The 17,726-nt window shown below is 41.0% G+C and overlaps 2 protein-coding genes across 5 annotated transcripts in view; one reads left to right on the top strand and one right to left on the bottom strand.

Annotated features, from left to right (window-relative positions):
• LOC309695397 (uncharacterized protein) overlaps window positions 1-17,726 on the bottom strand; it is a 62,236-nt gene that overhangs the window by 32,905 nt on the left and 11,605 nt on the right. The window lies entirely within an intron of this gene.
• The window catches only part of LOC309695393 (uncharacterized protein), a 33,312-nt gene that overhangs the window by 8,712 nt on the left and 6,874 nt on the right, over window positions 1-17,726 (top strand). For 3 of the 4 annotated variants that reach the window (XM_082516006.1, XM_082516008.1, XM_082516007.1), the window contains exon 2: window positions 2,256-2,571. In XM_082516006.1, the coding sequence (XP_082372132.1) occupies window positions 2,277-2,571 (295 nt within the window). In that variant the 5' untranslated portion in view covers window positions 2,256-2,276. Of the gene's footprint in view, window positions 1-2,255; window positions 2,572-16,512; window positions 16,818-17,726 lie in introns of those variants that run through there. The other variant, XM_082516009.1, reaches the window with a different exon arrangement.

The following is a 17,726-nucleotide window of genomic DNA, read 5'->3' as shown; positions in this document are numbered from 1 at the left end:
AGGTTCAAAGTCTTTCTAGAAACATGTTTGGCTGTGTTACTCACACGTTACTTAAATCTTTTTGGAAAAAGCAGCACAGCAGCCAAAGAAACAACTTATGCCTGAACTTTGTCGACTGCACCGGGGGATTCATAATTTACTCGCTCAGACTCAACTCCCACCTTCCCTAATTCTTTGTCTGCTTACAAGCTCCTGTCATCTTAAGAGTTTGTCCCTATTTTCAGACTATGATTTGGACATAAGCATCTAATAAAACCGCAGCTGGAAAAAGTCCAGTGTAAGCTTACAGATCCCCAGGAGCAGGGCTGGGAAATCTGCCTCAGAGTAGCGAAGTTTAACAAGGTGACGGGCGGAGGAAGGAAGCAAAGCGATGAGCTCATTCAGCGGGTGATGAATAAAACAATAGTAAAGGAAAACAATGAGGGATGACAATAAAGTGCGTGAATGGACACACTCACTGGTTGCTGTTAATTTTGTGTCTTTTTGCTCTTCTTAGCGTGCTGCTGTGCCTGTATGTATGCAGTGCGTGAGCTTACGGGTGTGGCTTTGTGAATTATGACTCCACGTTATGGAATGAAGGGAGCGGTGCCAGTTCTTTCTTTGTAGAGCTGAAGTTTGGTTTAGAGGCTGGAGGGGGTCTGTGTAGGATAGAGTGTGCTGGCCGAATGAGCAGTGACCACGGAGACACACAAACACAAACACAGGAGGAGTGGTCTGAGTAAAATAGACTTTGCTACCAGGGATACATGTTGGATATATTTGTAGTCGTTTTTAGGTTTTGCTGCCCAGAGTTGTGCCTCTGTGCTTATGAAGAGTTTAAAATTTTCTGTTGTCTGTGTGGTTGTTTGTTGCTTTGGATCTACGTTAGCCACCAACAACGTAGCAATTGTTCTCCCTGGTAATCATTACATCATAAAATCAAGCTATTGTAAATACATAATTAAGCAGCTGAACCAATGATGCAAATAAATGCAAGGCTAAAAGTCCATCCATCCTATTATCATGAATGTCATATTTTTACAAGTGCACCGAGGGACCCTATTTAACTTTGACCACTGACCACTAAGTAGAAATTTGTGGCAAAGGTCAAGGACACTAAAGGCCTCACATAACATCATTTTCATTCCAACGTTTGCCACAAACATGATTTTAACTTGATGAATTGATGACATTATTTATCTCTGAGGTCAAAGGTGAAAGGTCAGCTACGTTATGAAATGATAGCTCATCATTAGCTAGTGCCATAACAGAGGGGCCAGTGCTCATCTTGAAGCTGTGGTTACAGTATAAATGTTCTGATGTCATGGTTGCAACTTTGTGCTGACCAAGTTTAGATGCACCTAATTCCTTCCTTCAAAGTCTTGCCTGCTTGTGTTGCATGAACCTGGATAGAAATGGATTCAAACTGTAGCTTGTCTGGTCGGTGCAGGCAAAGGCGTTAATTCTAGATTTGTAGTGTCAAGCTTTTCCGAAAGCATTACCGCAAGCTTTAACTTGAAATTTAAACAACACACATGTGGAAGTATATGACAATAAGGGATATTTATCTTTTGATTTTTCAGGAAATCAAACTAAGAAAGTACACTTATTGTAAGAACACTGAATTTTGGAATTTCTTGAGTTAAAGGGTTTCTATGCTGAACCCAACTTTCTGTTATGCAGTAAGTTGAGTTTTCTTAATGACAGGGCAGCTCTGACAAGTAGTAAAGGTAACATTTTGTCAACTTTTCATTCAAAACTCACTGTGACTGATTTATCACCTTAAGTAGGCCTCTACTTAAGGTGAGGCCTACTTAAGGTGTAGGGGCGACCGTGGCTCAGGGGGTTGGGAAGCGTATCTGTAACCGGAAGGTCGCCGGTTCAATCCCCGGGCTCTCTGCCCTGGTCATTGTGTCCTTGGGCAAGACACTTTACCCTGCCGCCTACTGGTGTGGGCCAGAGGGGCGCGATATGGCAGCCTCGCTTCTGTCAGTCTGCCCCAGGGCAGCTGTAGCTACAACCGTAGCTGCCTCCACCAGTGTGTGAATGTGAGAGTGAATGAATAGTGGAATTGTAAAGCACTTTGGGTGCCTTGAAAAGTGCTATATAAATCCACTCCATTATTATTATTACTCTCTGCAAGCTGATTGTTACTGTGATTGGGGAAAAACAGTGGGAGAGAGTTTTCAGGTCTTTCATTTATTCTCTCTTCTTGAGTGCTGGTGCATGTGTTGCTTGGATGAGAACTAAAATGTAATATCTTTCCTGTTTCTCAGGGTGCTCCAGTGTGAGGTGGGATGTCAAACCGTGACTCACTGGGGTTTGGGGACCTGCTTCCCCAGGACGTGGTCAACATTTTTGCTCACGAGAAGCACAGCAAAAAGGGGCGGAAGAAGCGCACTCGTTCCCTGGGTCGCGCTTTGGGCTGGCTGAAGGGTAAGAGGAGGAAGAATCTCAGCCTGAATGAGAAGAACCCCGGGCTGGGTCCTGCTCTGGACCTGGCTTTGGATGGGCACTCTGCTGGGAATCAGGGTGGACACAAGGGAGGACAGAAGTCTGGAAGGCAGGCTCATCTGCAGGGCAACAGCCATGGTAAAATCCCACATGGTCTCATTTTATGAACTATTTTAATTATCAGTCTAAACATTGTTTAATTTTAAGTTTCCCATTGTGTTTTATACTTTTTATTTCATATTATTTCACCTTAGAACTCAGAGTTTTTTCTTGTCCATAAACATATAAATTACGTATAGCTCAGTTTTCAGTAAGACAGTCTGTAGTTTCTCTTCTACTGCATCTTAATTTAAGCAGGTTAGTCACAATTTTGGACATCTAACCATCCTTCATAAAGTCTATTCTTGCACTGCAAATTATAACATAAGGTACCTTTGACAGACATGCAAATCCAAAACATAAATCATGCTTATTGTTGTGCTGATAAATTCCCCGTCTCCATTGAGGCCGTGCCAGTTGATCTACATTTTGTACTGACATGAATCAGCCAAACATGTACCTGTCAGGAAGGAATGACTCTTAAAATGTAAAGTCACCCAGACTAAGTACATTACGACAAGGTGAAGTGATTTGTTGTTGCACCAGTTTAGAGCATTATGTTCTTTTAATGTGTCATCTGTGATGGATAAAGACAAAGTCCTGGGAACCAGCTTGATATCCTGCGTATCGGTTCCCAGGTATGTTTGCTTGCTTTCTGAAGGGATGTTTAAACAGACTGACTTACTCCTCGCCTTCTGACCTTCAGCACACTTTGTTTGCTGTGAAGAAATCTGTCCATCCTGTTCTGTGACTCCATTGCTTGCTTACCTTGTCTTCAGGTTACATGGGAGCACTGTGGCACACTTTCAAACAGGACAGACTCTAAGCGGATAGTGGGGTTTAATCTCACAGTCACCAGCTTCAGTAAAGGCAGTACATAAGATCTCTTAAAGGGGACCTTTTTTGCTTTTCTTTAATTTTCTATCATCTTTGTAGCATGCACTGTTAAAATGGTGAATGCGCATATTAAACAGAGCCCAAGCCTGAAATAATGAGGACATGTGCAAGTGATCCTAGTAAACAAAAGCTAAACAACAACCCCGCCTATCTGCTGTCAAGGCATTCAGTTTGTGAGAGGCAGCCAGTCAGAAGATAGCCTCCCCCTTGGATGACTGCTAGGGGTAACACTTGTTTCTCTTTTTTGAACTGAGTGGCTTCTTTCATATTTTAGGCCTTCCCAAACAAAATGACTGGGTGTGTGTCAGAAATTAGTGAGGTTGATCTCTGCCTTACTAAAGCTACCCTTGGAGAAATCATGTCATCAAACCAGGTGTCAAAACTCGTCATTAAAGCTACAAAGGAGATCGTCAGACGTCGTCTTTATGGGGGGAAAGTGCTGAAATGGCTTCATTCTCGTGCCATTTGTTCTAGTAGAATCCATGACTAAAAGTATGGAGCTGGGAATGAGCACACTAGGTCTCCTTTAAGCTGAGCTGTACTCTGCAGATCTTGTTGCAGCTTGCAGAGGTGCAGCAATATACCAGTCCTGTTTTTTTCTCTGTGAACACTATTGTCTTCAGCATAGTCTGGTGGGAACAGTGGGTGCTAACGTTAGTTTTATACCCTGATTAATCACACCTATATGCAGTCAGACCTGAAACGCGAAAACATTCCACAAACAAGCGGAACCTTGTTTTAGTGAGACTGCTTATGCTAAAACCATGAAAGTACAAATGGTGTTTCATTTGCTCAGGGCTGTTTAACGTGTCTTTGTCTGGCAGTGCTTATGCAGTCTTGCCTAATTAGTTTACGACAGAGGAGGTTCCTCTTGTTTCTTGTAGTTGGACCTGTAATCTCGGTGCAATGGTGAGAGGGATCGGGGATTTCCATAAGATCCAGACCCCTTCAGTCTGACATCGTCTAACTATACCCAAAACATTAGACGAATATGTATAGACTTGTTTTCAGTCACATCTGTGGATTCGGGAGATCATAAATGAATGCATGCATAAAGACGTCAGTACATTTTGTTACTGCGTCACACAATCTTTGCACTTTGTTGAGCCACTCGTGTTAGGTCCCAGCAGTTTTTGTTTAAAAAGTAAATTCTAAAGTGAGATAAGGCATTTCTGCTCTGCCAAGGTTAGCATAGAGGCTGACTCCCACACTGGGCATGGGTCAAGAATGTCTCCACTACACTTCTGAATACACACACTCGACTAGAGATGCATAAAACCACTACTTTTTGGATTTTTTTTTTTAAAAAAGAAGAAAGTTGGACGGACATTATTGTGAAAGCAATCTCAGAAAATGTTTTTAATGGTATAAATTTAGCCTAAAGGTTGCATAAATTTATCTTTGGAAAGCCAGGGTTCTTAACTGTTAACTGTGATTCATGTGCCAGGTATAGATGTATGCTGCTATTGAGCCCTTAGCAATGAACATGGCGTGTGTATGCCGTGCCGATTGTTGGTGCTGGCAACAACCGCTGCAAGCTTCTCAGCAGACGCTTCCTCAGATTAGAGAAGGAGCTCAGCGTTCCCAAAACGCATCCAGAGGAGGTTTATTACGGAAGCAAGATGTGGTGCAATGTAACACATTTGCCCAGAAAATTTAATACCACCAGCTGAGCCCCTGATGATGATCTGTGTTGATGCCAGAGGGGCCTCCTGCCCAATAAATGCCTGGTATGGCAGGCATTGTGCCAGTTAATTAAAAGCCATGCCAGGACTGTTACAGTGAGGGAGGAACAAGGTGTTCTGCTTTTTCTGATCTCTCCATGAATACTGTTTCTTTCTGCACTGAAACACTGTACACATACAGGTCAGAGGATATGAGACAAGAGTGTAGGGATGCCTATCAGAGCACAATACCTTCTGTTAATAAAAGAGAATGTGACAATTTTTGGCGTTGGCGACAGGCACAATGTAGCTTGAGTGCCAGTGCATTTTTTTTAATTAGATATTGTCACCTTAAAGGTACAGTCAGTAATGTTTTGAGGTTATTTAATAGAAAAGAAGGATACCTGTATTCATAAATATAAACAGAATAGGGTGTAATTACATCTCGCAACAAACTAAGGCATTCTAATAAACTTATAATTTGTCTTTTAAAAATAAATAGGAGTTGGTTTGTGGTGTAAGGAAGTCACGATGTTCCTTCTTCATATTTGAATACAGTGTTTGAGAAGGACCTCTCCTTTTAGACTAGAGGTGTTTTACGTATGTGGCTAGAGACCAGCCACATACATGCTGTAGTTGTAAGTGTTTGTGTGCCGTCATGGGAAGTTTAAAAATGTGCCTGCACCTTCTGACTCAGGGCATCAAGGGCTTATACCTATGTTTTATTGCCAGAGCATAGGTTACCTTAACCAAAGAAGTGAAAATGCAAGAAGGCAAAAGACAACACCACTGGCATCCTAAAAATCCTCTTTCTCCTCAACTCAAGCCTTGTCTTCTGAACTGGAGTTAGGCCTCTAACGCACAAACGTGCACAAACATGCTTATTTTACCCAATATTGTTGCAGTTATTTAATGTCAGCAGATCAGAAAAGAGCCGGCTAAAAAACAACAGCTGGTTATAATCTAACATTATACCAGCTAATATTAGTCTCGAGTGTCCCACTTCCCCAATGATAAACAGTTTAATTACATTCTCAAGACTTTATGCTGTGTCCCAGATACTGCAACTTGGATGTTGGAGCATTTTTCAGAAAAAGTGAGGAAAAGCAGGATTTGTTTTGTGATTCATGTATCACTAGCAAATTTTTTTTTTTTGCATTTAAAACAATTGCATCATGTTCATGTATAGAATATGATCAGTGCTCTGTGTATAGCTTATTTGGTGATTCATAAATACACAACAGTGGCCGTACAGATAAAAAGTACTGTTTGTGTTCAGTGCTGTAATCTTTGATTGCTAATTCAGGTTTGGTGGGGCTGCTCCGACCTTCCAAGTGGGAAATCTGAGTTGAGAAGGCTTCCGAGACTTACATTTTGACTGGGAACTTGGAAATTTCAACTTCCAGCTTATTCGGCCATGCAGCAAATGGTAACTAATAGATGCTAATAGTAGCGAACAGTGGCAAACAAAGTAGTGCTACTGACAATTCAGTAAATCCTCAACAGTCATCTTAGTATGTTTCATGTGTGGTGAAACATTTTACATACTGTAACTTTAAGTTTTAGAAAGAAGTTGATGGTCTTTTCCTGCAACATTTAGACATTTTATGTGCCAAACCATTATCAGTGTGGGAAGTACCTGTTGACCGTCAACCTCACAGCTTAAAGACCTTAAAAGCTCTTCTGCTCATCTCTAGTGACTGATACCACAGGATACCTTCAGAGGTCTGGAACAATGGTCAGATGTAGTAGTAGCCATGATAATGCATTAGTTAGCGCTATCACCTTAAAAGAAGGCGGTTCCGTGTTTGAATGTCCTGCTTGGGTCTTTCTGTATGGAGTCTGCATGAATGGATGGTAAAAATGTAACTTGTAGTCCAAAGCATTTTGAGTGTTGTGTAACAAAAAGGTGCTGTGTGAAAATGTGAGGACATTTACTTCTAGTGATGTGATGAATGCCAGTTCATTCTCCCAGTCCTGACAACAGCTGTGTTGGGGTACACAATATTGTTGAGTTGTCTGTCCATATGTGTAAACTGTATGCCCGTCCCATTCTCAAATCAAATCAAATCAAATCAAATCAAATCACTTTTATTGTCACATCACATGTGCAGGTACATTGGTACAGCACATGTGAGTGAAATTCTTGTGAATTTTGAAGCAGGCTGGGACTACAGACAGAGAGAGGGAAAGGTTGAAGATGTGCGTGAACACTCCAGCCAGCTGAGCCGCGCATGACTTGAGGACGCGGCCGGGAATCCCGTCTGGACCAGTAGCTTTGCGTGCGTTCACCTTCCTGAAGCACTTCCGCACATCCTCCTCAGACACAGTGTGCGCACTGACGTCATCCGCGGTGCGCACACTGTCCGGTCTCATGGTGTTCGCTTCTATTCTCATTAACATATCTTTTGAACTACTGGTAGACTTGGACTCAAGAACGACCTGATTAGAATTTAGTGGTTGAAAGGTAAAGGTAACATAAACTTTATATCAAGTATAGTCAAATCTAGATTGGTTATCAGACGCAAACAACCACAAGGCTATTTTAAGCCCAGACACACTATAGGGACTGTTCAAATGATAAAATGCCTTTATTCCAGCATGTGTTTGAAATGATCAATGTAGGGCGTCGTTAGGGCCATTTTAGCAGTAGCTTACACGCTGTTTTGCGGTACACTAATGATTTGAAATGGACGGGAAATTCTTTATCAATGTGCCTGTTGGTTATAAAATGAGGAAATAATAAATCCTCAAATTAATGTGAGGGGAAAAATAGGAGGTGGGGAAAAGGAAGGGAATGGAACAAATGGAGAGAGGAGTTGAAAACAGGATAGACATAAATGATCGAAAGGACAAGCTACAGTGTTATCGCCAAGTTGAGGTCAGCCAAGTTCTTTCTGTATAAACATAGGATCTACTCCACATACTCACAAATTACCCCACCCATAACTAAGCCAATGGATTTGGTACAATATCTATATCTTATTCCTGATAATAATCACAGAAAACTAGGAATCTTCAAGACTGGGGTATTTAGTTGTTGCTCCGATGTAGAGGAGCTCTTTCAGCGTAGTAGTTGTTTATCAGCCACATAAACTGTATTAATCACCTCACATGGTTTTATAATTTTGATATTTTGAAAACTGTCAAAACTAGTCAAAAGAGTTTTAAGCTATTGTTATTAAAATTCAAGCACAAAATTCTGTTCAGGGTAAATCAGAATTGTATACTGATTGCATAATACGAAAAACATTGAGCAATACCAAGCCTTATTAATATGTTTTTGTATTGAAGTGATACTGCATGTCTTAAGCTTGCTAAGAATCCAAACCAACTAACCTGCTGGTTGGATAGTCAGTTTACTTTTCAGTTTCACTTGATCACAGGTTGATCTAGATTCCTGGTCCAAAGTTTGCATTGGTTTACTTTCTGATTTGCTGAGTTGATAAAGTCTAGTCTCTGAGGCCTTACACTCTTATAAACTCATCAATTGTTCATTGTCTTTTCTGATAACTTCTGCCTGATTCATCTCGAGACCAGTGGGCAGAGGATATCTGTCTTTGAAAGTTGATTCACCTCGATTAGTTGAATGACTTAAATGGCAATTTGGGTCTTTGTTTACATGTCTGTGAGTGATTTATGTCTCTGTCATGCTCTCAGTTTACCCAGTCCTGTGTCAAAACCAGACAGGCGTCTCTTACGCAACTATATCAAGCTCGGTCTTCTCTTAAAAATGGCCTTTTAAAGGAATCCCTGTGTTTTTTAAATGGAAACAAGGTTGTTTAAGGATAATTAGGTCACACAGCCCTAATAAGGTACGCTCACCTGTTTGCTCTGAACACTCCCGCAGAGATTCCTCACATTCCTGAGCTTTAAGATATCTCTCTAAGGAAGCTAGAAATAGGGAGCCCTTTGTGTGTGAGCTTGTGTTTAGTTTTCATGCAAGGTTCAGATCCTATGAGCCATTTAATGAGACTTCCTTTGTTGAATATTTAGTTCTAGAGGCTGCTTGGGAGAAGCAGAACTAAATCGTTGTGACACAAGTGCTGATATTTGCTCTTAAAATGCTCTATAACAAAGAACAGAGACTTTGGCACTGCGGCACGACACAATAACAGTGAAGGGCAGGAGAACAGGTTTGAAAAAACTGACTTATGATAGAGTTTCACTTTCTTCCTCTCATGGTGGGAAGTCAGTAACTGCTTTTTGCACATTGTTGCCTCAGGGAAATATAAATCTCTAAAAGATGCTTTCGTTCTCTAGCGCCTTTGTGAAAAGGTGCCTTTTGATTGGAGCAGGGATGATGTCATTTTCTGTGATACTTTCAGGAAATTGCCTAAAAATCGTCTTTGGGCTGAAAACGACTTGATAAATGAACTGTCCAAATCTGTTGTGAATGTGGGTGAAAACCAAGTTGACGCTGACGCTGTGGGAACGTCAGCGTTGGTGGACTTGACGACGTGTAAACAGTTGCGCACGCCATTATCTATAATGACAGGGCTTTAGTAGGATTTGATTTCAGCAGATGAAGTGTCACCACACCCAGGTAGCCCATGTGATCATATTTAGTTCGCTCAAGTGTTGAGAACGTTTTAATAAGTGCCAGTTTGCCCTCTAGTTCCAGTCTGAATAACGTGCTTGGGTTTCATTTCATCAAGTTTATTCTCTGCACTCTTCTAATGTTTGGTGTCATTGTTACCAAACTAAAGCAAGGCGACCAACAGTAACATTATTTCTGATATCTTTGCATTGTTTCATTGTCAAGATATGCAGACATGTCAGTGTGGCATGGCACCAGCTATTGCTATTGTCACGAAAGGAAAATGTTTGCCAGCACACTGCGGCTGGTCTACAGAGAGACTGATAACTGTGTGCTTGGAAAGGTCCGTGAGTCACCACTCGTGACTTTTGTAGTTAAATCGAGACATTTTGGAGCGACGTTAGGTAGCAGACACTTGTGACATCCTTAATAAAGATAACTGTGTTGGGGCAGCAAATTTTGCCAAACATGCGCACTATTAATAATGTGGTTTTTCCATGAGAGTGTGCTGTTCTTTCTGGATGAATTCAGAATTCAGGGACTGCACCTCTCATAAGTGTATAACGCAGGTACCTGCCCAGTTTATGTCAACAGAAACTGTTGTTTCAGTTCCCAGAGGTGTCAATTTGTTTATCCTGAAGATATGTTATTAATGTTAAACATGAGGTTGGGATAGCAGCTCTGTGCAGCTGATCTTTGGTACCTTTTAGATACAAAGCAGGCTCAAATACTAGCTAATCAGACCAGACCAGGTTGTCACATAAGGGGAACACAAATACTAACAAGCCATTCGAGGGACTGCAGTATTTGGTGCGAGGCTGATTACATTTTTAATCCCTGATGTTTATGAGAATTCCAAAGTTCAGGCAGTGTTCATACGGAATTTGCTGTCTTAGTACTGGACATAGCACATTTAAACCTTTACCTTCTGGTCTACTAGAGAAAGACTGTGGACTTTATCCTGTGGGGAACAACAAGCTATTACCACCAGATTATTGATGATTCATGGCGTAATTGCTGGAAATTTCTGTTTTGTCCAGAGTGGTGGATTCACCACCAGCACCAGACTACAATTGGAACCCATAAAATCCTAAAATCCTGTGCCCATTTTTGAAAAAAGTGGGGGGAAAAAAATAGAAAAAGCGAAAATCACAAACGTGCCAAGTTTGCCTGTAATACATCCAAAATATTCTGCCTATTTCTAGCATCTACTTGTTGTACTAATACTATTAAGGCTTTTTATTTTCTCAACACTTTTAATTGATTTGTATTCACATATGAATCTCAGTTAAGCTTGTGCTTTCATCAAACAGGCTCTAGCAGGCCTGAATACTTTCCATTTTATTCTACGTTTTAATGAGATTTTAATTTGTTGCTTATGGCTAAATCTATTCATAAAGACCTTTTGTTTTCTTTTGTTATGTGGCTGACAGTGAGTTTTCTGTGCTGTGGGGGAGGTTCAGGATGTAAACGGATGTGGTGACATTGACTGTGGCGTTAAAAAGTAACTGACCTGCCAACTCCCCCCTCCAAAAACCCCCAAAAGACAATCTACTGTTGTGAAACCATTAATGGATTTTCTGAGTTATTTGATACATCTGGTCTTTGTCTTGCATACCGATTGTGGTGCAGCACTCAGTGCCACATGATGCAGGTATATCTGTTACCTACATTGCGGTCCTTGTCACAGCACCTTTCGTGCTTCCTTTTCTTTCACCTCCGACGTTTATGTTTAATTCACAAAAAACCACCTGCGTGAAAAGAGAGTATGCAGGCAGACCGGGATGCTTTGAGATGTGCTTCCAGCGGATCGAGGCTACATGTATCGTCCTTGAGTTAAAGGGTGAACTTTCAGCTCTTTCCCACTGTCAGTTGGGTTTGTGTTGATTAGAGAAGCTTAAGCACCTGGCAGACAGCACCCTCAGAGCTGGCGGTTCAAAACAAGAGAGAGGGGCAAGTTAGGGCAGGGAGGAGAGGTAGGTGTGTGTGTGTGTGTGTGTGTGTGTGTGTGTGTGTGTGTGGTAGGTATTTGCATCTGTCTGATTCCCATGAAACGGTTCTAGGAAGAGTTGCATCAGCGCTGGATTGTGTCAGTATGTGTGTGGCGCTCTATGTCTGCTATGCAGCCAATCTAGGCTAAAAAGGACAGTAGTTTGGATAACATGACCTAAAACTGAGTATCTAAATAAGGTTTGTTGAAAATATAAAACCAAAATCAAAATATTTCCTGCTCCCTGTTTTCATTCTTGGACTCAAACTTAACTTCACTTTCAACCATAAGATAAGCATGAAATCCTCATCTTATTGATTTCAGTCAATCCTCTCATTCATCTACTGTCCAAAGCTCAACTCCAACCTCAGCAACCTTGGTACCTAGGAGCAATTTAAGAGGAAGGAAAACCATACTGGAGAGGACATACTTCAAAGCATATGAGGAGTGAAGCTGCTGGTTACAAAGGGGCACAGGACAAAGCATCTGCCAAGACATTATCTTTGCCCTCAATGTGCTGGATATCCAAATTGTAAGGCTGCAAAAAGAGAGCCCACCGCATGAGCCTCTGATTTGGGTTCTGCAATGTGTTCAAGGAAGTGAGAGGGTTATGGTCAGAAAATACCTCAATTGGCCGAGCAGAATCTAAATATACCCTAAAATGCTGCAAGGCCAAGACTAATGCCAAAGCTTCCTTTTCAATGACCGAATAATTCAGCTGATGGGAGTTGAACTTCTTGGAATAGAAACTAACTGGATGTTCAGTACCTTGCTTGTCAGCTTGGACTAGAACGGCACCTGCACCAATGTGGCTTGCGTCCACGTACAGCTTGAAGGGCTGATCCAGACGAGGGGCTAAAAGCACAGGTTCAGAGCACAGTAAAGCTTTTACATCCCAAAAAGCTTGCTGGCATGCTGCAGACCAAATAAACTTTACTTTGGCCTTCAACAAATCAGTCAGAGGAGCAACCACTGTTGAGAAGTTACCACGGTGTAAGGCCCAGCAAACCGTGCCTGGAACGGTGACCCTGCAATCGGCAGTAAAGCCAAAACCCGGTCACCCGCACTAAACTGCTGCTCTTCAGAACGCCGGCCATAAAAATATTTCATCTTGACCTGAGCCTTTTCAAGGTTCTGTTTGGCCAACTGACCTGCCACATATAGTCTGTGCCGAAAACCATTAACATAATCTATCAAGTTCACTGGTGGTTCACCTGACAACCACTTATCGCACAGCACTGTCAACGGTCCCTGAACTTTGTGGCCAAAGACCAAGTCATTTGGGCTAAACCCAGTACTCTCCTGGCACACTTCTCGCGCTGCCAGCAGAAGCCACGGTAAACCTTCCTCCCAGTCACTCCTCATTTCGGTGCAATAGGCACGTAACAAGGACTTCAGTGTTTGATGGAAGCGCTCTAAAGCACCTTGGCTCTGTGGATGATAAGGAGAGGCTTTATTATGTACAATATTCAACAGCTTAAGAACTTGTGCAAATAGATGTGACGAAAAGTTTGATCCCTGGTCACTCTGAATAATCTTCGGTATGCCAAATATAGAAATAAACTGTGTCAAAGCCTTCACCACAGACTTGGCTGTGATGGTACGCAGCGGATATGCAGCAGGATAACGCGTAACCTGGCACATTACAGTCAACAGATACTCCGAACCAGATTTTGATCTAGGAAGAGGGCCCTCACAGTCAATGATCAAATGTTCAAATGGGTTACTCACAGCAGGGATGGGACAAAGTGGAGCAGGTTTAATAGACTGATTTGGCTTACCTACAATTTGGCAAGTATGGCAGGTCTTAATGTAAGCTGAAACATCACGCTTAAGACGTGGCCAAAAGAAGTAGCGCAAGATGTAATTATAAGTCTTCGTCACTCCCAAACAGTGTTGGTCAAGTTACTTGAAAAAAGTAATCAGTAACTAATTACTGATTACTCCCCCCAAAAAGTAATCCCGTTACTTTACTGATTACTTATTTTCAAAAGTAATTAATTACTTAGTTACTTAGTTACTTAGTTACTTTTTAAAAACACGATTTACAACCTGAAGAGGTGATAAAGTGATAGATCTTTCAGCCCAATTCTACTTTTTCTACATAATCCATCATACAAAATGTAATCAAATGGAAAAGTCTCTTTTTAAAACTTGTTTTATCAGTTTTAATCTTTTAACTTTATGCATCAAGCAAAACATTTAATTATATGCAACATTCTCTGACTTGAATAAATTAGTTTAACATTTAAACCTATTTTCTACACATTCCAGCACATAAAATAAAATATTTTTTGTGTTTTCACTCACTCTTTCAAACAGATGCAAGTAAAACACAGCAGAAAATAAATAAAGTCAAAGACTCAGCGGTCCTTTTGCTCTATTTTCACCTGTAAAGCAGGAGCAGGGTAGGCGGAGGGTTACCCTGGTGCAGGTGTGCTGCGGTCAGTTGAAGAATCCGCGCGAGTGTCTCTGTGAGTTTCCCATTACGTCATAGCTACTCGGTGCTTGCTCGGAAGTTTAGGGGTTTTTTTCGCTGTAAAAAGAAGTTTTCTTCCTACGCACGATGGACGCTAATGTTTTTGTCACTTTTTATGGAATCAAACTCAAAGTAAGGTCAGTACTTCCACGCTTTAAACGCTGCACGCTCATACTCTCTCCCGCACTCGATATATTATCCATTGTTGATCTGCACACAGCTGCTGTCACCAACGTCGCACTTGCTTACGTCACTGTCATGAGACATTCTCGCAAAAAAAATCACGGTTTTAGTAACGCAGTAACGCAGCGTTCCTACGGGAAAGTAACGGTAATCTAATTACCGATTTTGCAATAGTAATCCCTTACTTTACTCGTTACTTGAAAAAAGTAATCAGATTACAGTAACGCGTTACAAGTAACGCGTTACTGCCCATCTCTGCTCCCAAATGCCCAGATTTGTCATGAGAACAATTCAACACCTCGTCACGGTATTTAGTTGGAACCACAATCTGGACAACTGGACTTCCAACACAGTCCAACCCTTGCGGAATCCACCTACGGACTAGTACATCCTTCTGCAGAAAATAACCAGAGGCCGCACTTCTAGCGTCATCACTAGGTTGCACTTTGTGAAACAGCTCAGTCAGTGAAGCATCAGCACGCTGTGCGTGAATTAACTCTTGCTGGGAAACTGACAAATGTTCAGGAACAATCAAATCTGGTTCAACCTGACACTCTTCTGCTTGAGTTACAGGCTCTGCATCCCTTTTAGCTGCAGCCCTCGTAACAGCACAAGCTGCAAAGTCAGAAAAACCCAGCCCACTGGCCGTCACAGGTGTCATTTGACAAAAGAGCCACAAGGACCTTCCAATCTTCCTATAATTTCAATCTTCTAAGGAGGAATTGGACTCCATAATAAGACTCTTCGGACTGGATCAGAGGAAGAGTAGCAAGGAGAGTGAAGAGTAAAAATATCCATGAACGTTCAGTGACACTGCAAGTGAAGCTGAAGACTTTCACCTGTATTCTAGTGAAAAGTCAGCATCGATTCACTGACATGGTTCTAGACCATAGAAAACCAAATCTAAGACGTAAAAATCAGTTTAGGGTGGGGGATGTATGTAACGCCAACACTACCAGTCCATTAGTACACAATCCTGCTCAATCCAGCTGTGACAGATGGTATCTTTAATATGCCAGTGATTAATATGGACTCTGTTAAAATGTGACTGCCAAACTGGTGATACTATAAGTCATTATTACCGTGCAGTTATTCTCAACCGTAACTCCTGGTTTTTCCGTGTAAGTCTGTACTCTAACAGTAAAAAGATAAAGCATTATACTAAGTTGACTTTACTACTTTACACACAAGCGTATCAGCTTTTCGTTGTATTGAGCAGCCAGTTCTGGTAAGTCAGCGGTATGTTTTTACTCGTTTGTATATGCTGGTTCCACATGTGATTCGTTTCTTTTCTTGTAACACTCACTCTGTAGGATTCAGACCATGGGAGCGTTTTCCATTTGTTCAGCTGTCATGTGCTCTATGTCATGTGTGTGCAGCGCACCAGGGAAGTGATAAATAAAAAAAAGTAAATTTAGAAAAATAAAATGAAGGGAAGGAATGAAGAAAGAACAGTCTTGTCGACAAAAATGGGACGCTGTAACAGCTTGCTTGAAAAGTATTTGGTGGCCCTCTGGATAGCAGCACTTAAAGTTAACTAGGGAGGCCTTGTGCCATTCTCTGTATTCAGGCTGCATAGTAACAAATTATTGTAGTGTTTTCTGGAAACAATGGGGAGTATTTTTCACATGGGTAACCATGTGCTCTGGAGCTGCAGGCCTGTACTAAACATGTTTTTAATCTTGTTTCAGGAGTAGTCATTTCAATTCACTTACACCCCCTTGTGGCAAAATAATAATTTTTTTATATAAACAATTTAGTGTAGTAGATTAAGCATTCACCTAACAAGCAGAATATCCACGGTTTGATCCCAGAGGCCAGACGGATCCTTTTGGAGTTGTGCTGGGAAGGACGTATATTTAAAAAAAAAAAAAAAAAGAATATATAAATTTTTAAAATGCCAATTTAATAAAAAAGTAATTTATAAGGCAGCTTTATAGTGTCTATTCTAATGAAGTCTGAGGAAGTATAGAAATGTTGACCATGTTATTAGAGTTCTGTAATGAAATTGTATATTTTAACAAAGACGTGGTGTGTTGTTTACTGAAGACATGCCTGTTTGACCTCAAATCCCTGACAACAGCACTCTTTGCATTAATGTTTACATGTTTGATTTCTGCATCTTGACTGACCAATCCTGGGCGAGCTAGTCTGCAGACGGGGCACGATAGTGGGATGGTATCTTACTGAGCACTGACAGGGGGGTGACATAGAGGAAGAGGGATGGCAGGAATTAGGCTGCTGAGGGATTAGTGTCTGAGCTCTGATTGTCCATTGGTTGAAGAGACATTCTCTGCTCGGCGAGGACCTGAACTGACAATAACAAGCACCATATTCATGCTGTCGTGATCTTTCCGGGATTTATATATTTTTTGACTGGATCGTCTTTTTGGGTGTTTTTATGTGGTTTAACTTTATAACTTGGACATACTTTTAGTCAACTTTTTGAAGACATAAGAAAGATCATGGTGGTGCTTCTGACTAATAACGCCAATAATTTTTACTGCTTTCCTACAGTTTCCAAGAGAAGAGGTGAGTGAGAGCAGCATAGGTTTGATCTTATTGGTTGAAGATCCAAACTAATTGGTCCTACCCAGGTTGTGTTTACTATAAATGACCACACAGGCTCGATCAGCTGCCTTGCTTATGGCAGTCAATAAAGAAATTAAAGTCTGGTCATTATAAACCATAAAAACCACTGTTGAGCTATAATATTTACTTTGCAGATATATAAAATGCTGTGATTTTTTTTTCTCCTACAGTAGTTACAAATACTTCTCATAATAAGAAAAATATTAAAAAAAGAACAGCTAGAATTTCAATTTTGCACATTAGGATTTCCTTAACAGTGTATATATACTGCTGTTACAGAAGAGGAAGGTAAGAATTAGCTTTAACTGTTAAGCACGTGGTTAATTCCAGCATGGTCTTACAGTGAGAGTGCTAGGAGGACAGGTAGCTAAAAGTAGGGCAGCTACTGCTGTTACATAAAACTTTCGTAGAAGGCTGCTAGTCCAACAATCCCAGACTGTGCCATGGAGGCATGAGAGCACTGCAGGTATTACATGACATGTCAAATGGGTGTTATGTTTAATTATGTTTAGTTCTTATTGGATTCACGAAGAAAATATGTTGCTCTTTTAAATGTAAAGACTCATTAACTTTAATTTTATATAACGGTCTTATGAATAGGTTACTCGGGTTTTTGTTATTCTTGAGTTTCACACATGACTGAAAGTAATGCTTAACTTTGGATTGGATCCATCGTTTGAGATGCCATAGCAGTTTAATTAGTGTCCTTCGTACTGTCTCTTTAAATGATGCTTAAGCTGGGAAAAAACACCAGGCATATGTTGCTGCAGGCAGATTTTTGATCTGATAATCCCATGTTGAGGATCACTGTGTCTAATCCTGCATGAGAAGAACTGGAGTTCGGTCTAT

The sequence above is a fragment of the Aulonocara stuartgranti genome (genome assembly GCF_965226115.1).
Source record: "Aulonocara stuartgranti genome assembly, chromosome: 19".
NCBI lineage: Eukaryota > Metazoa > Chordata > Actinopteri > Cichliformes > Cichlidae > Aulonocara > Aulonocara stuartgranti.
Note: the sequence above shows the minus strand (reverse complement) of the source record. Positions and strands in the feature narration are given on the sequence as shown.